The sequence below is a fragment of the Ips typographus genome, linkage group LG15, assembly GCF_016097725.1.
Source record: "Ips typographus isolate SLU linkage group LG15, UJ_Ityp_2.0, whole genome shotgun sequence".
NCBI lineage: Eukaryota > Metazoa > Arthropoda > Insecta > Coleoptera > Curculionidae > Ips > Ips typographus.
Window position 1 is genome coordinate 2,373,551 of NC_138436.1, and position 22,057 is coordinate 2,395,607.

General features: G+C 34.8%; 3 protein-coding genes and 1 long non-coding RNA gene across 4 annotated transcripts; 1 reads left to right on the forward strand and 3 right to left on the reverse strand.

The window, feature by feature from the left end:
* Positions 1 to 8,516: 8,516 nt before the first annotated feature.
* On the forward strand, positions 8,517 to 10,494 carry LOC145738410 (uncharacterized; the record flags this gene model as incomplete). The annotated part of the gene is made up of 4 exons (XM_081993228.1): positions 8,517 to 9,030; positions 9,163 to 9,340; positions 9,394 to 9,496; positions 10,135 to 10,494. Coding segments are annotated over 4 exons (1,110 nt in total), but the record flags the coding sequence as incomplete, so codon positions are not given.
* A 3,994-nt stretch (positions 10,495 to 14,488) lies between these two features.
* LOC145738411 (uncharacterized) lies at positions 14,489 to 14,839 on the reverse strand. Its single transcript, XM_081993229.1, has one exon. The coding sequence runs from the start codon at positions 14,837 to 14,839 to the stop codon at positions 14,489 to 14,491; it is 351 nt and encodes a 116-aa protein (XP_081849355.1).
* Positions 14,840 to 17,974: 3,135 nt separating this feature from the next.
* LOC145738412 (protein CFDP2-like) lies at positions 17,975 to 19,132 on the reverse strand. The gene has a single exon (XM_081993230.1). The coding sequence runs from the start codon at positions 19,130 to 19,132 to the stop codon at positions 17,975 to 17,977; it is 1,158 nt and encodes a 385-aa protein (XP_081849356.1).
* Positions 19,133 to 20,725: 1,593 nt separating this feature from the next.
* LOC145738304 (uncharacterized) lies at positions 20,726 to 21,739 on the reverse strand. Its single transcript, XR_014180697.1, has 2 exons — positions 21,474 to 21,739; positions 20,726 to 21,419 (listed from the first exon to the last, which is right to left on the reverse strand). It is a non-coding gene; the product is annotated as an uncharacterized LOC145738304 (long non-coding RNA).
* Positions 21,740 to 22,057: the final 318 nt, after the last annotated feature.

Here is a 22,057-nt window from a genome sequence, read left to right on the forward strand (position 1 = left end):
AGGCAGATAACAACTTATTATTAATATATATTTGTGGAGATCGACTCTGAGTTTTGCTTTCACTTTCGTTTATTTGCTAACTTCTGTTGCTTTAATCGCCGTCGAAAGTATATGTAGCCAAATATGTATTGTTTTATGGTATTTAAAAATTGTTTTGATTTTAATCTGCATCTGCCCATGACGGAAGCTTTTAAGATTAAGATAGGAGGTTGAGGTTTGAGGTTACGTTATAATTTTTGAAATGCAAGAACAGACGAGTAGAACACCAGAGACAGAGACACAAAAGAAGCCGAAAAGTGAAACTGGACTTCACTTCTAGCAGCAAATAAATGGAAAGAAGCAGAATAAAATCCGACCAATCACGTGCCGGGAATAAAAAAAGCAGCTGCAAAAAAAGCTCTTTGTGCTGCAACCTTTAGTTGATTGGTACTTTTGGCTTTTATTAGCGTTGTCACCACCTGAACCACTGTTACCACAGATTGACGGGAACTCTGTCTCCAGCTGTTTAAAAGCTACCAGGGCATACGAATTGTGTTTCCTGGTTCACTTTTCGAAAACTCTAAATACTTTATTGAAACCAGGTGGCGCCCGAGGCAATTCTCATTAACTTTAGTTCTAAAACACACTTTATTAGAACTCTCGAATAAATAGCGTTACACCGTTTTCATGGCTACTTGTGCTCACATGTTCCCAGTACCGTAATTACATTAACTGAATTATTCTTTGATTAATAACTCAATAACGGTTTAAGATAAAAATAAATTATTATATATTTTTGAAATCGTAAAAAAATTGTCCTTTTATAAATGTAATAATATACAGGGTAATCCATTTAAGTAAACTGCGAGTAACTAAATTTTGGATAGAAAATTCAGTTTAAACTCTCTAATTTTCATACATAACTTTTTTTTCTACGAGCAATAATAGCGATGATAAGGGGTAGTATAGTGAATAACGCTGTACAATACGGTACTATTAAATTATAGATTTACGACTACATTTGGCATCCGCAGGAAACCTTTGTTAACCTCTGGCAACATTGAACCGTTTGTTGACGTCAAACCAATAATAAACGTTTTTGGGGCATGGCTAAATTTTAAATAAACTTCACTTTTAGATTTTAATTTTCTCTTCGGTAAGCAAGAAAAGTAAAAGTACCGTTGAAAAGGTAAAAATTAACAGAATTAAATGACGTAAAAATATATAGGTTGTTTCATTTAAAAAGAATGTAACTTACTGTCATATGTCAGAAACTAAAGGTCATAGAAAAAAACTGACTACACCATTGGATTTCCTTTTTTGATAACTTAGTAAATGAAATACAGAGGAGATTCCAAAATAACCAATTTTCAAAAACCCCTCGTGTCTTCGAAACAAAAGAAGTTTGCGCCGCCCACTCTTCGCCAGTCATCTCAGTTCGGAAAAAGAGATCGGAACACGTAAGCTACTTTTTTATATCTATCACCGTTTTCTCTGTACCCCGTAAAACCATCGAAAATGCAGTGCATTGCATGACAATACTACAAGCTATTACAACAATATTGTCTAATAGTGGCCAGAATGAATGGTGAAGACATGCATGTGAAGATAACATTTTAAATTCTCTTAGTTTTCGTATGACCCTTTCAATGTGGACACGTAGAACTGCTATTCCTCTATTCTTTTTGACTTCTAGCTTAGACAGTTTTTGTCCTTCACTAACACTTGGAGGTCGAATTAACTCACAACCTCTATGTGTAAGTACAGCTGCAACATGCTTAAAACCCCTGTCAGCTAAAACTTGACTACCTACTGGTACAATGTCTAAATAACAACTATTTTCAAACAAATGTTTGTCAGTGATTCTTCCTCCATATGCTGTGGAGCTATTTATTCGGGAGTACTAATAAAGTGTGTTTTAGAACTAAAGTTAGTGAGTATTGCCTCGGGCGCCACCTGGTTTCAAGAAAGTATTTAGAGTTTTCGAAATGTGAACCAGGAAACACCATTCGTATGCCTTGGTAGCTTTTAATCAGCTGGAGACAAGGTTCCCGTCAATCTGTGGTAACAGTGGTTCAGTTGGTGACAACGCTAATAAAAGCCAAAAGTACCAATCAACTAACATTGTTAACGTTTATTCTCCTTGCTTAGTCTAAAACGCCAGCAAACTTAACTAAACCAATTATTTATTTAAATAAGCGTATCTTAAATCCCCCCTCCCCTTAATTAGACAAGAACGAGAGTGAGAGTGTGCAACTTAGTTACGGTACGGGTCGGATGCGATGCAAGACAGGTCAACGGGGACAATGCAGATCTACGTTTACAACTAAGCAATTAACCGTCCTAGTGCAAATAAAGTTAGTGTCACGGGTCGGTAAAAGAGTCGGCAGGGTGTACTGCTGCAACCACCCGGTCTATACGAGCTTTGTAGTGGTTCCTGTCGGCAACAGGATTTAGAAACTTGCTTCCTACGACCGGTCTAGCGAACCATGTAGCGTTTGTGTTGTATGCGGAACTAACGTGTAGCGCCGGTCTTGTCGAGCCTCGACGCTACGAAATTAATAGGGCCGTAAAATGGCCGGACTGGGGGAGTGCCACAAACGCCCGGTCTATCGAACCATGTAGCGTTTGTGTGAAGCCTGCAGAAAACAGCAGTACGGGGTGAAGAGGCGGTGCGGTACTACCGAGTAGTCCCGGTAACAAGGGGGGAACACCCGGTCTATCGAGCCTCGCTGTTCAAATAACAGGTACATAGTGCACTAGGAGGGCTAGCCACCAAACAGGTATACTTACTATGGTGCGGCGGTGCTGCTGGGAGGTTGAGATGTTGCTTGGGAAAGCTGGCGATTTCAACAGACCACGAACTGGCGGCGCACGCCAGTTTTATAGACAGTTTGGTTCCCCACTTTCGGGTAATGGGAAACACGGCCCTACTCGAGTGATGCGTACAGAACCGCAGTACTGCAGGAAAACGGTACGCTCCGGCCAACCTAACCGGCTATGTCAACTCGCGAATCTTAATTACAAGGAAAGCCGCAAACCATCAGCCGCATCATACTGCAGCGTTGTTGTAAACCCTGTAATTCTACCAATTGTTTCCAACAAGAACGGTAAAAATCCAACTGACGGATACTGAGAAAAATATAATAACTTAAAAATACGGCTTATCGTATTTTGGAAAAGTACTAGCACTGGTTACTTGACTAAACGGCTACTATTAATAGATCATTTATCTGCAATTCGCCGCAGAACAAACGGCACTAACGGACGGATCAGAAAACAAAAGAAAAATTATTCGTAACTTAGTTTGATTGAAATAAAATTTATCAAGCCCCCAGGAGTTGACGAAATAAGAAATTTAAATGTGTTACACTTTTTATATTTCGACCAAGTTGCTTGATTTTGTTTCTCAAAGCAGTCAATAATGGATTGTACACTTCTGTACCTGTAGCGAAAAGATATTGGTAAAGTTTTTTTAATTGCAACAGGTTCAGGCCAGAAAATTAATTGTTGAGCAATGTTAGCCATCTGAGGTATTGTTGAAGTAAACACTCTTTGTACATTTGAAGATGACAGAGAAAAGTCATCAGCCAAACGTTCATAAGCATCATTTTGCCTAAATTTTTTTAAACATAATAAAATATCAACTTCTGTCACTTTACAATTATTTGAAAGTAATGTGACATATATGTTTCTGGTGGAAGGCCAAATTAAAATCTAGATTTTTGCTATCATAAAATCACAGTGCTCTTTTTTCTTTCCATTGGAGGAACTGTAAATTTGCCATGTCCTGAATTGCCAGATTGGGATGGAAGAAACTCATCACAAGTTGAATTCAAACTTAAAGTTGAACTGTTTGAAGTCTTACTGCTCAAAGAAGACTGAAATACTTCAACAGCAACTTCTGGATCCAGTGGCTTACGCACGGACTGATATTTTGATCTCATAGGTGAAGTGGCAATGCTCCTGGGCTTGGCTTTCACTAAAACTCCAACACTTCTACACTTTTTTTTAATGTTAACTTGCACTGCCCGGTTTTTGGCACATTAAAGTTTTTTTCACTACACTCTGCAGGCTCTTCTGCTAACTTTATAAGCTCTTCGACACTTTCAGAAGGCTTAAACAATAAACGTTTTGCAGAATGTGGTTTTTGGTAGGATTCAATGCCGTATTGTTTCCTCTTTTTTGCAGAGTTAGTTAATTGAGATGTTGCACTCAGTGTTGCATAACGGTACAGTGCCTTAGATACATTTTTATGGGGCACAACATCTTTCTTCAAAACCAATTTTGTCTCAAACATTTTGTAGTAGTACCAGTTATCAACATCACTTTCAAGCTGAAACATAGAGATATTTCAATATCTGATACAAATTTTTTTAGTTTAAATATAATCATTATTTACCTCAAAATGATCTTCACAATACCAGGTGTCCAAGAGCACCCGGGACATAGGAGATTAACAGTTTTAATTTTTTTGTGCCTGTAGGGTTCATTTAATTGTAAAACGCTTTAGGTAAAAGTTGTAGAGCAGATTTCCTATCTCAAGCCTCTTCATAACACTACTAAACGATTTAAAGTGATGAAAACAGTGGACAATGAAGATCTTTGAAGATAAGTTTCCTACTGCACAGGGACAACAAAGGGGCCAAATACTTCCTTCAAAAGTGATGTGATTTAGCTTCAATGTGCTTAACTTCATGGACTATCATCAGTGAGGGTCTTCATGAGTGTTGCAACTAAAACTTAAAATAATTCAGTGTTGATATCTGACTTAAATCTCAAAATTTGATCCGACTGAAATGTGAAGAATTTTAAACTGGCTATAAAACTTCTGAGAAACGGTGGCAAAAGTTTTTTTATATGGGTAGGTATAATCAAAAAACCAACTTTTCAATTGAGCTATCTACATGAGCTGTTCTATTCTAGGTTTATTAACATTATAATTGTGTTCTTTTTTGCACAGACTTAATTGTTCCAAATAAAACTTTGTACACTGAACGTTTGTATTAATTATTTATTCACAGTTCAAGGTACAGTATACATTTACCACATAAACAGTGATTGTTCCACAGATTGAGTGATGAGTGTGAGCGGGTGAACCTTTCACCATACAAGCTATGCTAAAAACAACTTTGTCTTATTAACCTAATGTTTGTTTGCATAATAGTGGAGTTCCAAATTAGCAAGGGTATGTGAAATGTAGTGATTGAAAGTCTCTAAAGAGAAACAACTTGCTTCTAATTCAATACACCATTTCACAGGACATACATTTACCAATTAAATGTGAACTCGAGTTACACATTACTTGCAAATAATTTATTTTAGGTTAGTAGACATTTTACAAGTATTCTTGTAGGTGAATGATGTTCAAGTTAACTAATAGAGCTAACTAAATATCAGTACTTACCTTACCCTGTAGACCTAGGAAAAAAACATTGATAATCAGTTATAAAAAATGCCTTTTTATTAACATCATGCAATATAAAACCATTTAAACACTGTGGTGTGTTGACAACACTAGAAAACAGAAGGATACAATAAAACTAGCAGTCACAACATAAGTCACTAAATTGCATCACTTTTGACGGAAGTACTTGCCCTCTGTTGTGGTCCCTGTATGTATAGTAAAGCAACTTATCTTCAAGAATCTGGCAGGCATTCATTGTCCACTGTTTTCATCACTTTAAATCGTTTGGTAGTGTTGTGAAGAGGCTTGAGATAAGTGATTCGATCGTTCTCATTAAGTATTTGCAAGCAAAACCAGTGTTTTCTTAAAGAAGTTAGCTACAAAGTAAATAAGTTGGGTAGAGACATTGAATGAGGTTATAAATGCAACTTACCAGATTTTTGGTCTGCGGCTACTGATAAAGGATCTTTATCACGATTTCTTTTTATTTTCTTTGCATTATGTGTGCAGTAACTCAAAATTACTACTATATAAACTTGTTTTAAATGTTTTGATTAGAGAATTACGACCGGCGGTTTGTTATGATTTTGAAAGGTTGGTAGCACGGCCGGATATAAATCTTCCTTAACGACAGCTTGGCGCGAGATTTAAAATTTCCGAATTTTAGAGCCGTGTTGGGTCTTAATGGTCAAACCTACAATATTGAAAAAATTACAAGTTGTTAGCCGAAAATGTGCTCTACGACTTTTATCTAAAGCGTTTTACAATTAGATGAACCGTACAGGCGCAAAAAAATCAAAACCGTTTTTCCATGTGAATCTCCTATGTACAGGGTGCTCTTGGTCACCTGGTATTTTTTTATGTGTTGCGGTGCTTCGTATTTATCTCTGAGAAGCTTTATGAATTATATTTTTGCTACTGTCCCAATATTTATTATTTTACATTGATAGGCTCCAGTATATTCGCAATTGTAACTTGTTTTTATGTTCATTTAATGCAAATACATTGTCATAATTTAAAAATAAATAGTTTTTAGGGCTCGTACATAGTTAGGTAATTCCATTTTACATTGAATTTTGCAATAGGAAATTTGTTTCTACATGCATAGTAACGATATCCTTCCTAGTCCGGCTTTTCTATTGGAATCGATTTACTCTAATAGTCTTACTCCGATTATGCTTAAAGACCTATACAAAATTGGGAGATTTTATTTAACTGGTATACTTCTTGAAAATTACAGTGAACTCTTCAGTTATTTAGTTAATGATTGCCAAAGCAAATAACCCCTAATCATTGAAGTAAAGCGAAGTCCATATTAGATTATTTTCCAACTAAAAAATGCTAGCATTAATGGTCACGTAACCTTTAATTATTTTATGGATTAAATAGCCATATATCAAAGTAATTTTGATCAATCTCAGCATAATTTGCATAAGTTTATAAACTATACGAATGATAGTTAGTATTCAACATGTCGGATGCTCCAAACGACTACTTCAATTTTCATTACAATATACTAAAGTGGTACATTTTACTTCCCTTCGATAATCCTGTCTTGAAAGCGTTATATAATATCATCATAGTACCCCATGTGATCTTAATAACCTCGTGCGTAATTTTCGAAAGCGGAGGGCTTTTAGTAGCTACCGGAAGCGACTTTAGTTCTACTATATTAATTATCGCTGTTCTCATGTTACATTTACAGACATCACAAAGGTGATACTTTTTTTTATTTATACTTTTCATATATGAATAATGACTGGTTTTGACTAGCAGTTTGCAGTATACAGAGTGCCACAAATTTGTGTGTAAGTATGGGGATCTCGAAAAGGGTAAGAAATACAGAGTTAGTTAAATTGTGACAAAATCGTGCAATTTGGATAATAAAATGCCGATTTAAAAATTTAAATTTTTTTTAAGTACTTCGGAAAGCATACGACTGAAAATTTGGAAATTAGTTTAAACTTTTTGCTAATTTATTTGATGAGATAAGTGTAAATGAATGACATTTCTCTATTCCACTTTCTTCTTTTTCAACGTGGCAGTATCATAATGGAGATCTGACGTTTCGGTTTTCGATTTTTATCATCAACTTTAATTTTTCTTAATGCGTCATATGGCTTTTTCTCTGTTTCAGATATGCGATAAGGTTCAGTCTTGCAATTTTACAAAAATGTTATAAAACATTTTGTCATTATTCATCAGATAATTCAAAGTAATTAACACTTTGTCATTGAAACTATTTTCTTTCTAAAACATTACAATGTCAAATTGCTTCAAAGTTTTGGTCATCTAACATAATTTTTTATCGTGAAGTTGTAGTCCATTTTTTCTCAAAGTGGAGGTGCATGTGTAAAAATGATGGAAAAAAACACTCAGAGTTCTCCACAAAAAAATGTTTATATATATATTTGTAAGTACGACCCTATTTCCTCAGAAGATTCTGAAAGTTTTGTTTGTCCTGATTTAAATGATATTTAACTGTTGTCTGTTCAATTCGTAGTAATCTAGTTTTATTCATTTTCAACATGCACACACATTTCTGATGTGTGCGTTCCAGTATCTTTATCGAGCTTTACACCATCTTACGATATCACTGGTGTCAATTTGTCTTCTTAGGTCTCAGTTCCTTTTCTTATCCAGAAGGGTGTGGCCTGTTGTTATTGCGCGTATTGTGTTCATACCTGTTATTATTAGCATTCTTTTGGTTTTTGATGTATCGACTCTTGTGTCTGCTCCAAAGGTCATTACTGGCCTACTGGACCTAGTTTTAAATAAAGTATAGTAAGTATTTAAAAGAAGAATTTGATGATGGTTAATAAAAATAGAAACGTCGGACCTCAAATATGATATTGCCGCGTTTCAGAGGAGGTAAAGTGTCATTTATTTTCACTTTTCTCATCAAATAAGTCCACAAAAAAATAAAAATTGATTTCCAAAATTTCGTTAGTTTTTGGATTGTCAGGAAAAATCGGACGATTTAAAATTTTATACGACAGCATATTATACTGCAAAATTTTCAATTTTGCCGTAATTTAATAAACTCCTTATCTTTTACCGTTTTTGAGTTATCCATACTTACACACAAATTTGTGGCACCCTGTACACTATGCGTTTGACTGTTTAAATTTTCAGAGTTATTAGATGGCATTTGACGAAATCAAAGTACCTAGTGATTCTTCAGGAGCTAAGGTCAATTAGTTCAGATCTGTACGACTTTGACTATCAGCTTACCTCCTTTGATGTTTCCGCCATTGACTTTTCCAGTACTTCGACGGGTCAAGAACGGTTCAGAATTTGTAAATATTTTTCTCTAAAGTTTATTGATCATTTGCACTATTTTAGAGCCCAAATACGCAACTTTAACAACCGCGCACTTCAAAAAGCTTATAATAAGTGCAAAAAAATAACGTTATTTTTTCTTACTTATACCTTCTTGAACATCTTTATATCATACATAGTAAATTACTGGAACAGTCCTAGAGAAGAACGCTGGAATCCTGCTTTAAACAAAACATCAACTTACAAGGGCTTTCCGTACCAGCTTTGGTTTCCATTCGACACTTCTATTTCTGATGGGTATTACTGGATTGCATTCCTGTACCAACCTTACGCCTTTTTCTTTCTTGTATCTGAATTTTTCTGTAAGTTGGAGTACGGGAGCTGGAGACAAATAGTGCCACTTTAATTAAATTCCTGTAATCAATATGACGATTGTCACCAACTCCTGATTCATGTCATAAATATTGTTGAATGTTAAAAGAGAATTTATGCAGGTATTGACATTCTATGCGTCTCCACTATCATTCATTTAACTGCTTTCATTAGAGTGTTGGGCCACCTTTTTGCTTCTGTGGATAGCAACGTGGACTTCAGTTTGACAGAGACAAAAGTGTTACAATTAAAGGAACACAGGCTGATAAAATGTATCAAACAACTAACGAAAATTTTCCAGTCAGATTGAAATTCTGTCCTGGTGAGGTCATTTCTTTACAATCCTTTTGTAGATGTTGTGACATGCTTAATAACCTGGTATCTTCTCAATTATTACTACAGGAATTTTGCATGACCTGTGTAGTTTGCTGTAGCATCTACAGATCCACTTCTCCTGTAAGTATAATCCAAAATTAAGAAATAAAATAAAATGTCATTACAACGTAAGTAATAGAAAAGCAAGTGTTTCGAATATTGTTGTTGGAGAAAGTTCGAGTGGTATTTAGTGGGGAGATTGAAACCGCCTACAACAGGTAACCATTTATTTTTTCAAAATTTTAAAGATAATGGGTACAATAATGGATACTTACCCCGAGTTTACCAAGGCCAAGTAAAACAAGAGATTCATGATGGGGTTAAAAGGAATTACAAGTGGGTACAGGAAAGCGACGTGCGGCAATTGCTCTAGGTAGAAGAGGATGGTGGCGGCCAAATGACAAAAAAATGTTTTTTTTTGGACTGGCTAGTGTCTTCCCTAATAGAACAGGTGATGAGGCTGCCTTTTGGATGAGGGCTACAGTAGTTTGTGGACTTGGGCTCAAATTTGACCCAGAAATTGGCGGCTTAATGATGATTCAGTGTTGATATATATCAGTTATAAGGCACGAACTGTTAAGAATTACTGGACCTTGTTAACAATTGTCGCTACTTGGTGAATTTGACAGATGAAGAGTCAATTGTCACTTTCAATACCTTACTCTCACATTGTTCCGTCATTCTCAAAATTTTGAATTAAATTTAACCCAATATTTTAGGGTGTGAGTTCAACAGAAATGGGATACGTGTCGACAATGGGTATTATAGCCGCTATCGAAATGTTAACAGTGTCATGGTTCAACCAGTGTTTCATGCTAGAAGTGTTCGAGCTTCTGAACCGTATTTACGAACTGGACTGGTTAAATTATAACACAAAAATGCGCAAAATGTTAGTGTTTCTAATGCAACGAGTACAGAAACCCTATCATTTCACTATGGGACTCGGTTTCCCTTTGAATTTGGGAGTTTTCTTTACTGTAGGGTTTTGTTTTTTTTCCTTGCGAATTTATGTCCTCTGTGCTTTGGTTTTGTAGATGATCAAAACGTCTTATTCTTTGTACGCCTTGTTGACTAATACTGGTTCTAAAGTATCCACTTAAGCAAATGTATGAAATGTTCGCTACAGAATGATGTACACCAAATCTAACAATAAAAAAGCACCTTCAGCAATATCAAATTATCTTCTATATTTCAACCCTCGCATCGTATATAAACTATTATACAGTGTGAACCCCGAAGAATCCCCGCAATTTATTATGGAAAAACCGCATGGTCCAGAATTCTGAAAATTTTACAGCAACAAAAGTCGATACGTGCAGTTTATCTAATAGTTATTTATACAGCAAGTGACTTCCATTTTTTATTCACGAAAAGCGTAGCGAGTGGCATTCAAGTTCTTCGAGTGAATAAACTGGTTTAAGTCATGTGTTTTATACAATATTTTATTAAATTTCGACTTGTTATATTAAAAAAAAACTAAAATTACAGTTCTATTAAATTAGCACCGCGCCCCGTAGATGTGACATTGATGTTTGTTTGTTTACATCTGTTAATAGGCGAATGTCACTCAGAATAATTTCAAACATTTTTAAACATCTAGTGAATAAAAAATGTTTAAAATCGTTGCTAAGCCTTGAATAATTGACTAGTTATAGGACGAAATTTAATAAAAATTATTTTCAGTATGTAGCGGTCGTCTCAAAAGTAAAAAAAATATAGTTAGTTGTATTTTTTAAATGGAATACCGAGTATTTTAATTTATTTTCAGAATCTACTTTGCAAATAAAAGATGATTTTATCAAGGTTTAATATGCCTACACTCTACAGTTTCTCAGATATTCATTATTTTGTAAAAATGTAGAACACATTTTAAAGTTTAATCACCTAACGTCTGTATGATTTTCATTAACAAAAATTGGTTTGGGTACTGCCAAAAGATCAAGTTTTATGATTCAGGAGTGATAAATTGTCTCATACAGGATATCTCACATTTTTTAGTCAATAATGGCAACCTTTAAACCGTAATAACTCAACATAATCAAATGAAACACCCCCTATTTTATGGTTAGAGTAGATTCAAAATTTAATTGTCTATCGAAAACTATTAAAGTCTTCTATAGCTAACTATGCGGGATCACAAATATCGATATTTCTCGAATTTCAACTTATTTTTGATGCCGTCGTAAAATAGCTCTTGTTATTTTAAAAATACATAATTATTGCCATTAGTAGTAATAATGTCAATATTTGTTTGGAGACATAAAATCATGATCTATTTGAAGAAATTAAATTAAGTACTTAAAGAAACAACAGGTTAATCTTTATAAGATTTATTGTAGGGAAGGAAGTAAAAATTATTTAATAAAAGATGTTCAAAACATCTCTCAACACACAACGTACTCTCTTTTGAAATCTTTCAGCGACATTGTTAAATATTTCAGGGGATATTGTCCTGAAAGCTTTCCTGATTTGCGCTTTCATATTGCTTGGTCTTGTCCAATCAAATATATGCTCATTATACCACCCCATACATTTACTGACCATCTGTGCTGGTTATGTACTATTCTCATCTTATGGAGATTCGAATTGTAATAATAATGAAAATTACGTCATTTGACGGATCCGTTATTGTGAAATGGCCATTCATCGCTAAACAGAACTAAATTTACAAAATTTTCATTTTCTGCCACTTTTTCTAACATCCACATACAAAATTCGATTCACCTAATCGTTCTCAGAAAGTTCTTGATAAAATGTAATTTTATAGTCATGATAATTATGCTTTTTAAGAACTCTTGAAATACTTGCTTGGCTGATATTTAAATTTCTTCCAATTTGGTGTTGTCCTACATGGGAATTCTCAATGACAGAGCCGATGACTTCCAATTCAATGTTTTCATTTCGTGTAGCAGTCTTGTGTTTTGTGGGTTTCTCATATTGAACACTACCACTTTGTCTAAATTTACTTAATAATCTTATAAAAGCGAATTTGTTTGGATGTCTTCTGTTGGGAAACTTTGTAGCGTAAACTCGTGAGGCCAATAAACAATTTTTCAGACATTCTCCAAGAACAAAGATCATATCTATCATTTCTTCCATTGTATAAACTAACATTTTAGAACAAAGAATTTACAAAAACTACCACTAGAGAACGAAAAATTACCACTAAAGAACGGTTTGACAGCTACAAATAATAATTTGCGTCAAAGCTGCGACGTCGCGTCATTTACAACAATTTCATTCAGTGATAATAACTGGTACCAAATTTCCGTAAAAAATAGTTGAAATTCGAGAAATAGCGATTTAAAAAAAACACGCATGGCTAGCTATAGAAGACCTTGATAAGTTTCGATAGATTATTAAATTTTGCATCTACTGTAACTATAAAATAGGGGGCGTTTCATTTGATTTGGTCGAGTTATTACGATTTAAAGGTTGCAATTATTGACTAAATATTTTGAGACATTCTGTAGGAGCTAGACAATTTATCACCCCTGAATCAAAAAACCTGTTCTTTTAGCAATACCCAAGCCAATTTTTGTTAATAAAAATCATACAGACGTTGAGTGATTAAAATTTAAAAATTGTGCTATATTTTTAGAAATTAACGAATATCTGAGAAACTGTAAAGTTTAGACATATTTCACCTTAACAAAATAATCTTTTATTTTCAACATAGATTCTGAAAATTAATTAGAATACTAGGTATTCCATTTGAAAAAATGTAACTTTGATACGTTTTTTACTTTTGGGACGACCGGTATATATTGAAAATAATTTTAAAAGATTCTTTCGATAGCCCTATATTCATTCCAAAATCATACATATTTTAACACTAAATAGTTTAGTCTGGTATATATTTTTTTACATAAATTAATATTGTTACACTTTACTGGGTTCTTTTTGATAAGTGAGACTTTGAATAAACTCAACAAACTGTATTTATTGATTACGCAACAATTTACAACACTACAGATCACTTTTTAAACCACTAAAGTCACTTTTACCATTTCACTACTTCGTTCTTGGTTTATCGCGCCACTCTTATTTCACAACTCACAACTGACTACTGACTGTCCGTCGGCTCGGTCGGTTTATATATGTGTGGGTCATCGATTCTCGAACGTTCCTGTATGCACAGAATGTTCTCGCTATACGTCCAGTAAACGTTTATCGTATCGCGAACATTCCATCCGATGCGCTGATTCAAGTTTAATGATACCGAGACATGTCCAAAAGTAGCTGTTTTGTGTATTTGCATTTTACATGGGGTTAAATGGGTAACTCCCCTATTTTAAGGCCTAGAGGGTTGAGACTTCGTATTAGGGGAGTAAGTTTGGGACACCTCTGTGATGCGGTGTTGCCAAGTTGTGCACTTGGAAAGTCCTACTGATTATAACAAAAATGTTAGTGGAACAACTCAACTTTGAAGTAAAAACTTGCAAAAACTTCAAGAAACCCACAGCATTGCACTTAAAGGAAGATCGAGTGCATTCTGATCTTACTTTTTCTATTCTTTCTTCTTTCGGTGCCGTGACTGTCTTCAAGCGTGGGCTATCTCCATGACAATTTGATTGAATTGGTCTCTATCTGTTGCTACTCGGAATAGTGGTTCTACGCCCAGTCCGGTCCAGTTTCTAATATTTCGCAGCCATTATAGCTTTTTGCGACCTATCCATCTTCTGCCTTCAACCTTTCCCTGAATAATCAGGCGAGGGATGTGATATTTATCACCTCGCATTATATGCCCGAAATAACTGACCTTTCTTGTTTTTATGGTGTTCAGGAGTTCTCGATCCTTATTCAGCTGTCCGAGTACTTCTTCATTACTGGTATGTGCAGTCCACGGGATCTTAAGGATTTCTCGATAGCACCACATTTCAAACGCTTCTATTTTATTCATGATGTCAACTTTAAGCGTCCATGTCTCACATCCGTACAAAAAATGCCCCATACGTAACAGCGGAGTGTTCTTAACCGCGTCTGAACTGTGAGGTTTCTATTAGTGAGAGTTGGTTTTAATTTGCTGAATGCCCTACGTGCCATTTCAATCCTCGCTCTTACCTCTTCGTCTCACGTTATGTCATTGTTCAGCCAGCTACTCAGATATTTGAAATGTGATACCAGTTCAATATTGTGTCCGTTGATTGTAATCGGAATTGGTTCTATGTTTATTCTGCCCACAGTCATCCATTTCGTTTTCTTGATGTTTATAATAATACCCCATCTTCGACCAGCCTCGTTCACTCTATCCAGCAGCATTTGCAAGTCTTCCATGTTTTCTGCAATGATGGCAGTATCATCTGCGTACCTTACGTTGTTTACAATTTCGCCACCTATCTTTACTCCCTCTATCCTGCCATATAAAGCCTCGTGAAATATGTTCTCTGAATAAAGGTTGAACAACAGGGGGATAAAACACATCCCTGTCTAACACCGGTTTTTATTGGTATTTTTTCTGTAACGCTGTCATCTAGCCTGACCACTGCTGTTTGACTATGATATAGGTTTATCAAAAGGCGCATATCATGATAGTCTACGTACGATTTCAAATACTGGAAAAGTTTTGTGTGTTTGACTCGATCAAATGCTTTTTCGAAGTCAATAAAACATATACAGGGTAATTCAAATTCGACCCTCACCATTGGGATCTCGGAAACTATAAGAGATACGAGAAAGTTTAAATTGGGGCAAAGTTGCGCAATGTAAAGCTCAACCAAATGCTGTTTTAAAAATTTTGATTTTCCGACTACTTCCGAAGATATCCGAAAAAAACTGAAAATTTGATTTTTTGTTTTTATTTATTTCTAATCTTATTTGAAGAGATATTCCAAAACTAGAAGCACCTTTTCATTGCCACTTTTTCTCAGCTATTCGATGATGGGTTCAAATTTGCCACACGACGTTTCGTTTTTTGGCAGCCATCATCAACTTTCTTTTGTCTTATGGGCGCCATATTGGATTTTTAGCCCACCAAATAGTACGTTTTATTCTGATTTTAGTGATGTATAATAACTTATGATTTGCTTCATAAATAACAAAATAATTCAATAAAAACTATTTTTACTTTAGTTATTGGCTTTGAGTTAATGGGCAGTTTTAAAAAATGTCATTATTTGACAGTACTTGTCAAACACGATAATTCGGACGATCATTAGAGCTTTTAGAGATTTTTACCTTAGTTAGCTTTGAGTTAATGAGACGTTTTATGAAGATTACTTGGTAGTACTTGTCACACGCAATTAGCCTGAACATACTTAGTAACAAAGGTGTACACGTGACTTAAACCGGTTTATTCACTCAAAGAGCTTATGCCACTTGCTACGCTTGTGGACCTAGTTGTTCTTTTCGTGAATAAAAAATGGTTTAAGTCACTTGCTGTATAAATAACTATTAAATCACTCTGAATGACATTCGCCTATTTACAGATGTAAACAAACAAACATCAATGTTACATCTACGGGGCGCGGTGCAAATTTAATAGAACTGTAATTTTAGTTTTTTTTTAATATAAAAAGTCGAAATTTAATAAAATACTGTATAAGACACGTGACTTAAACCGGTTTATTCACTCGAATAAATATGAATGAATAAAAAATGGTTTGTCACTTACTGTATAAATAACTATAAACTTGCACTTAACATTATAAAAAATTGAAATTTGGCAAAAAATGAAGTTCCTAAAATGATGATCTTTCTCTTGGAAACATAAATAAGCCTTTTAAGTTAGAGATAATGCTAACAAATCTCTTTTTCTGATTAACCTAAATAGTTCAGCAATGCTTGTATAATAATAACATTTTCTGCGGGGATTTCTTTTCAAGATACATTTTTAACTATGATTGACTCCCTAATGATCGTCCGAATTATCGTGTTTGACAAGTACTGTCAAATAATGACATTTTATAAAACGGCCCATTAACTCAAAGCCAATAACTAAAGTAAAAATAGTTTTTATTGAATTATTTTGTTATTTATAAAGCAAATCATAAGTTATTATACATCACTAAAATCAGAATAAAACGTACTATTTGGTGGGCTAAAAATCCAATATGGCGCCCATAAGAAAAAAGAAAGTTGATGATGACTGACAGAAAACGAAACGTCGTGTGGCAAATTTGAATCCATCATCGAATAGCTAGGAAAAAGTGGCAATGAAAAGTTGCTTTTAGTTTTTTGATATCTCTTCAAATAAGGTTAGAAATAAATAAAAACAAAAAATCAAATTTTCAGTTTTTTTCGGATATCTTCGGAAGTACTCGGAAAATCAAAATTTTTAAAACAGCATTTTGTTGAGCTTTAAATTGCGCAACTTTGCCCCAATTTAAACTTTCTCGTATCTCTTATGGTTTCTGAGATCCCAATGGTGAGGGTCGAATTTGAATTACCCTGTATACAGTGTGACCCATTTAGAATGGAAACACCCCTATAAAATTTTAGGTTATTAACCGATTTCAATGATTTTTTTTTTGAAATAATTAGGAATAAAATGTCTATTACGGGAGAAAATTTTAAATATTTATTTCAGTTTTCAGGTCATATTACGATACTTTTTCTTGATAGAAAATGGAGAATTTTTATTAGCGATTTTTTTATTGAAAAAATTACTACGCCACTGGATCTATAGTGCTTTCAAATAGCTGTGACCAAAATTTCATGAAAATCCATTCATTAATAACAAAGCTATGACAAATTAAAATTCAAAAATCCTCTAAGCTAACGGTCACAAAAGAACACCCTGCATCAACTGTTGCCATAGAAATGGTGTTACTATTTATTTGTTTATTATTACTTATTAATAAATTAATTTCTAAAAAAAAAAAATCCAAAAAAAAAAAATCAAAAAAAAAAAATTAAAAAAAAATCAAAAAAAAAAAATCAAAAAAAAAAATCAAAAAAAAAAAATAAAAAAAAAATTTGGTCACAGCTATTTGAAAGCACTATAGATCCAGTGGCGTAGTAATTTTTTCAATAAAAAAATCGCTAATAAAAATTCTCCATTTTCTATCAAGAAAAAGTCTCGTAATATGACCTGAAAACTGAAATAAATATTTAAAATTTTCTCCCATAATAGACATTTCATTCCTAATTATTTCAAAAAAAAAATCATTGAAATCGGTTAATAACCTAAAATTTTATAGGGGTGTTTCCATTCTAAATGGGTCACACTGTAGGTAATTTTTCGAAACTCACAACTCTTTTGTAATAGTGTCCTCATGCAGAAAAGGGCTTCACGTGTGCCTTGTCCGTTACGAAATCCAAATTGTTCTTTTCCAATATTGTGTTCACATTTGGCATAAATTCTGTTGAGGAGTATCTTTAAGAGTATTTTTATAGTATGACTCATTAGGCTAATTAAAAGCCTTAAGTCATTGCACTTGTGAGCTTTGTTGTTTTTGGGTAAAGCGATGAAGATCGATTTCGTGCTGTTGATTGGTGTATTGCTTTTTGAACTTCGGATTTGAGAATGTTTGGACCGTGTTCCGCCATATAATCAGTCAGTAGGTTTTCTATCGTTTTGCGGGTACTGTTGCCATTCATTACACTGATCTTCCCTTGTTAACAACGCCTTTTCATCATTGTTATGTTTTTTCTTTTATATATGCCAGAATGTTCTTTTAGCTTTTTATGTAAATTAAAGTCATCGTGTATGGTCTGAAGATGTTCGATTTCTTTGCAGGATTCCCGAAGCCACATTTCCTTTGCTTCCTTAATTTTTTTGCGAATTGAAAGATGTATTCTCTTGTATTCATCAGGATTCTTGTTTTTATGTTTTCGTCTCTCCTCCGGGAGATTTAATATGTCCTGTGTCATCCATTCCTTTTTTCCCTTTTTTCCCTTTGGCTTTACTAATTGTTGAACTCTTCCATTTTTCAACGAAGTTTTGATATCTCGCCAATTTTCTTCGACACTTTTGTTTTCGAGGGGATGTGACATAGTTGTACGTATATTACTGTTTAGTTCCTGGGTTAGTTCTTTAATGGTTCCGGTGTCCTTTAGTACATGTTGTTGTATTCGTGAGGTCTTCGTTTGTTGTTTCATCTTTTTGAGTCTGATGTTTAGTACTGAGCACAGCAAATTATGATCAGAGTGCACATCTGCTCCAGGATATGTTTTCGTTGACTTATTACTACATGGTCGGTTGATCAAGATATAGTCGATTTGATTTCTTACAATGTTGTTCTGCGTATGTTGGGGGGACGTCCATGTGTACAGTCTCCTGTTTGGAAGACTGTACCAGGTATTTGTAATTACGAATTCTTCTTCCTGGCAGAACTGTATAGGTCGTTTTCCTCTGTCGTTACGCACTCCTAGGCCGTACTGTCCGGTGACATATTCTGTTGTTTCTCTGCCCACCTTTGCATTCCAGTCTCCCAGAATTAGAGTGATTTCGTGTTTCTTGGTCGCCTTCATTATGTCTTTAATTTGTTGATAGAACTCGTCGCCCTCGTCATCATTATGGTCAGTTGTAGGGGCATAAACCTGAACAATGTTTACGTTTATAGGTCTCATCGCCATCTGCAGTGGCATTACTATGTCTGACAAGGGCACAAAGTTTCGAACTGATCTGCTGAGGGATTTATTCAGTATTATGGCCACTCCTATTCTGTGAGATGCATCTCTCGTTCCGGATGTGTACACTGTATAATCTCCCGAATCGAAATTGGTTGCGTCCGGCCATCTAGTTTCGCATACTCCCTTTTTTTGGGTTAGCATTTAGATTCTGCTTTCACCCCTTACACCCCACTTTTTCTATTAACCATTTAAAAATGCTGCTTGCAATTTTCTTTAGACAAATTTTTTTGATTTGCAACTGATAATATCACATAGCTTATAAAAACAAAGCTCAAAAATATGCACTAAAACGGTGTCATTGGTCTAACAAAATCTTTCTTAGAGCCATGGACCAAAAATTCAATGTGTGTTCAAATTTATAAAAAAACAGTTCGGTTCCGTTAGATAAATCCCTACAACTATATGTATTTACTATATTTTGTTGTAAAATCAAAGAGAAAAAATTTACGCTTGGGTGCAAAATAAGTCACTTTGTACATGTGAGTCAATAATAGAGCAGAGTTTATTATCTCATTTATTTTGAGAAACACAAAAAATTGTTAAATAGACAAGTTTTAGAGAATACTTATATTTATAGTTTCAAATTACTTTCGGGTATACAGGTTCATAAGGCGTGACAGATAAAACTTTAGATTTTTTAAAATAAAATCCCGTTTTTAAAACATTTTTAAATTCTTCATAAAATTCTAAAACTTTTTTGATAATAATGACATCATCTAATATAGATCTAAAAGATCATCTAATCATTGACATGACATATTCCATTGTTTCTAAAAGCAGAGTACTCATATTTGGTACGAACGTTCTACAGAAACGACCATAGTTATTTGTATACCTAAGCCGTGAAATGGTATTGGTCCGGCCGAAAGAACGTTTGGCGTCCGAGGCCGTCTTACGGCAATCTTGAGGACAAAAAAATTATTTCACGGCCGAGGTGTACACAACATTTTTTGTTCAAACGATATTTATTTAGAAATTCCTAATTTTTGAAAAATAAAATGAGAAGGGGGTAGCAATCATGGTGACGTTTATTGTTAATATTGCTGGTTATGCATTGTTGATGTGACGTTGTGACTCTTGTCAGAAATATTTTCCATTTTTCCATATACGCGAAAATGAAATTGGGAGACGAAGATTGCTGTACTGATATGGATGGGTGTTCTGCTGTAATTGGTACACACAGTAAGCACATAGAGAAATCGTAACCCGAAACCATATGCGTAGACGGTGACATAGGGATTGTTAATTTACTTTTTCCCTGTATTTTTTTTCGCCCGTTGCTATTGACACCGGCCGTAAAAGTGCATTTCAGGCCGCTAAACAGTACGTGAAGTGAGTACTTCACGTCTGTTTGAACAAAAAAATTATTTATGCAAATAAACTTGCGTTACAATTCTTCAATTTTTTTAAATATATTTTGATTGTTTCAATTTAAAATTTTCATACATTATTCGTATTTCTGATAGATTTTACGATAAACTTCAACTTTTATTAAGTATGTCATACACCCAATTTGAGTAGCCTACGATTTATTTATGTTTTTTAATTGTTACCTTCGATTTTTGTTTTCTTTACTAAACTAAGTTACGATAAACCAAATATGCAGGTTGTTACAATCTTTTTACTTATTGCTAATAAAATTAAAACTTATCTACGGCGTGGATAATTGAGCATGAGATAACCCTGCTAAGCAACACTTTTGGGTTTTAAGGTAGTCGAAAACATACACTGAACTAGGTGAAATGTACAATCTATATTTACAAATTTACAATTTACAAAGAATAAAAACAGTTAAGGCTGAAGGCTTAAAATTTACTCAGGAAATTACTCGAACACAGTTCTAGGGCTGTTGCTAACTCCTAACTTAAAACATACCGCCCTTACTGCCAGATTTACTGGAGCCGGGGACGAATCGGGATGCAGCGCTACAGCACGATCCTCCAGGCCAATGTTGTTGTTGTAGAATACCTAGGCAGAAATCAAGAGCAGCAAACAGCACCCAAAAACAATAAGCTAACTGACCTTAACTCGGTTAATCTGTTCAGTTGCAATAAGCCAGAATAAAGGTCCTCTTCTAGTGGTTACTACAAGGGTTAACCATGCCAAGGTCAATACTTAAAAAGTCAAACAGTAACTATTACTCTAAATGCTATCAAGTTCAGTTCCAGTTGCTTTGTGAGTCACAATAAAACTATAACCCACTAACCAGGCAAAATGCTCCCTCCAAAACAGTCACCACACTCTTGGTGGTTTAGCACGTGGCTATCCGCTGGCCAGTTATCCAGCAGGAAAACAAAATGGTGCCTGAATCTTTCTTTCCTTCCAATCCACCAATCCACGAACTCTTAGCTCCCTGTAGCTCCCTGTAGCAACAAATTACCCTGCTCTGACTCCAGGAGACAGGCTTTGACCACAACCAGGAGGGGCCCTTCAGATAAATCTAACCTTACATACCCATGTTAACACATGTCAAGAAAATTACCTTTTTATTTCCAAAAAAGGACGAAAAAGCAAAAAGCAAAACGGCCCGCTTCCAACCACTGGAATACGGCCACCCAAAATGGCGGAAATAACCTCACACACACGCGTGTCACAAAATCGAACACCAAATTCGTGGATCTCGCTCGATAGTCAGCGTGAAAAAGAACTGGCCAGATGACAAATTGGCCTTTTATAGACTTGCACAATTCTAGAATCTCAGCAAACAAACTTTTCAAGTTGGTGATGCACCATTTTCCTTGAACTCTATTGACACTATTGACATAGACTGACCGGCACGACAAGAATGACAACCAACTGTCACAACCATGGAAGTATAGAGATGTTAAAGACGATTCAGCCGATGTTAACTCTGAATCACGGACAAACAAGTTACGGGCAAGGTTAAAACTGTTACGTACGAAATAGAGTTTTCGTCCGTTAACTCGTTTGATTTGTGTTTTTAATGTACATGGGCCTAGTTACACTGGTAGACCGATTCCGATCGCTTAAATCCTCCAATTGCACTTTGTGCACATTTTGTTGTAAATGTGGGTGCGTGACCTGATCAGGTGCCGTAGTCACGTG

Bases quoted from the DNA above. Each gene is read 5' to 3' on its own strand.
- LOC145738411 (XM_081993229.1), bottom strand. From the start codon at position 14,839: ATGTGTTTTATCCCCCTGTTGTTCAACCTTTATTCAGAGAACATATTT.
- LOC145738412 (XM_081993230.1), bottom strand. From the start codon at position 19,132: ATGCTAACCCAAAAAAAGGGAGTATGCGAAACTAGATGGCCGGACGCA.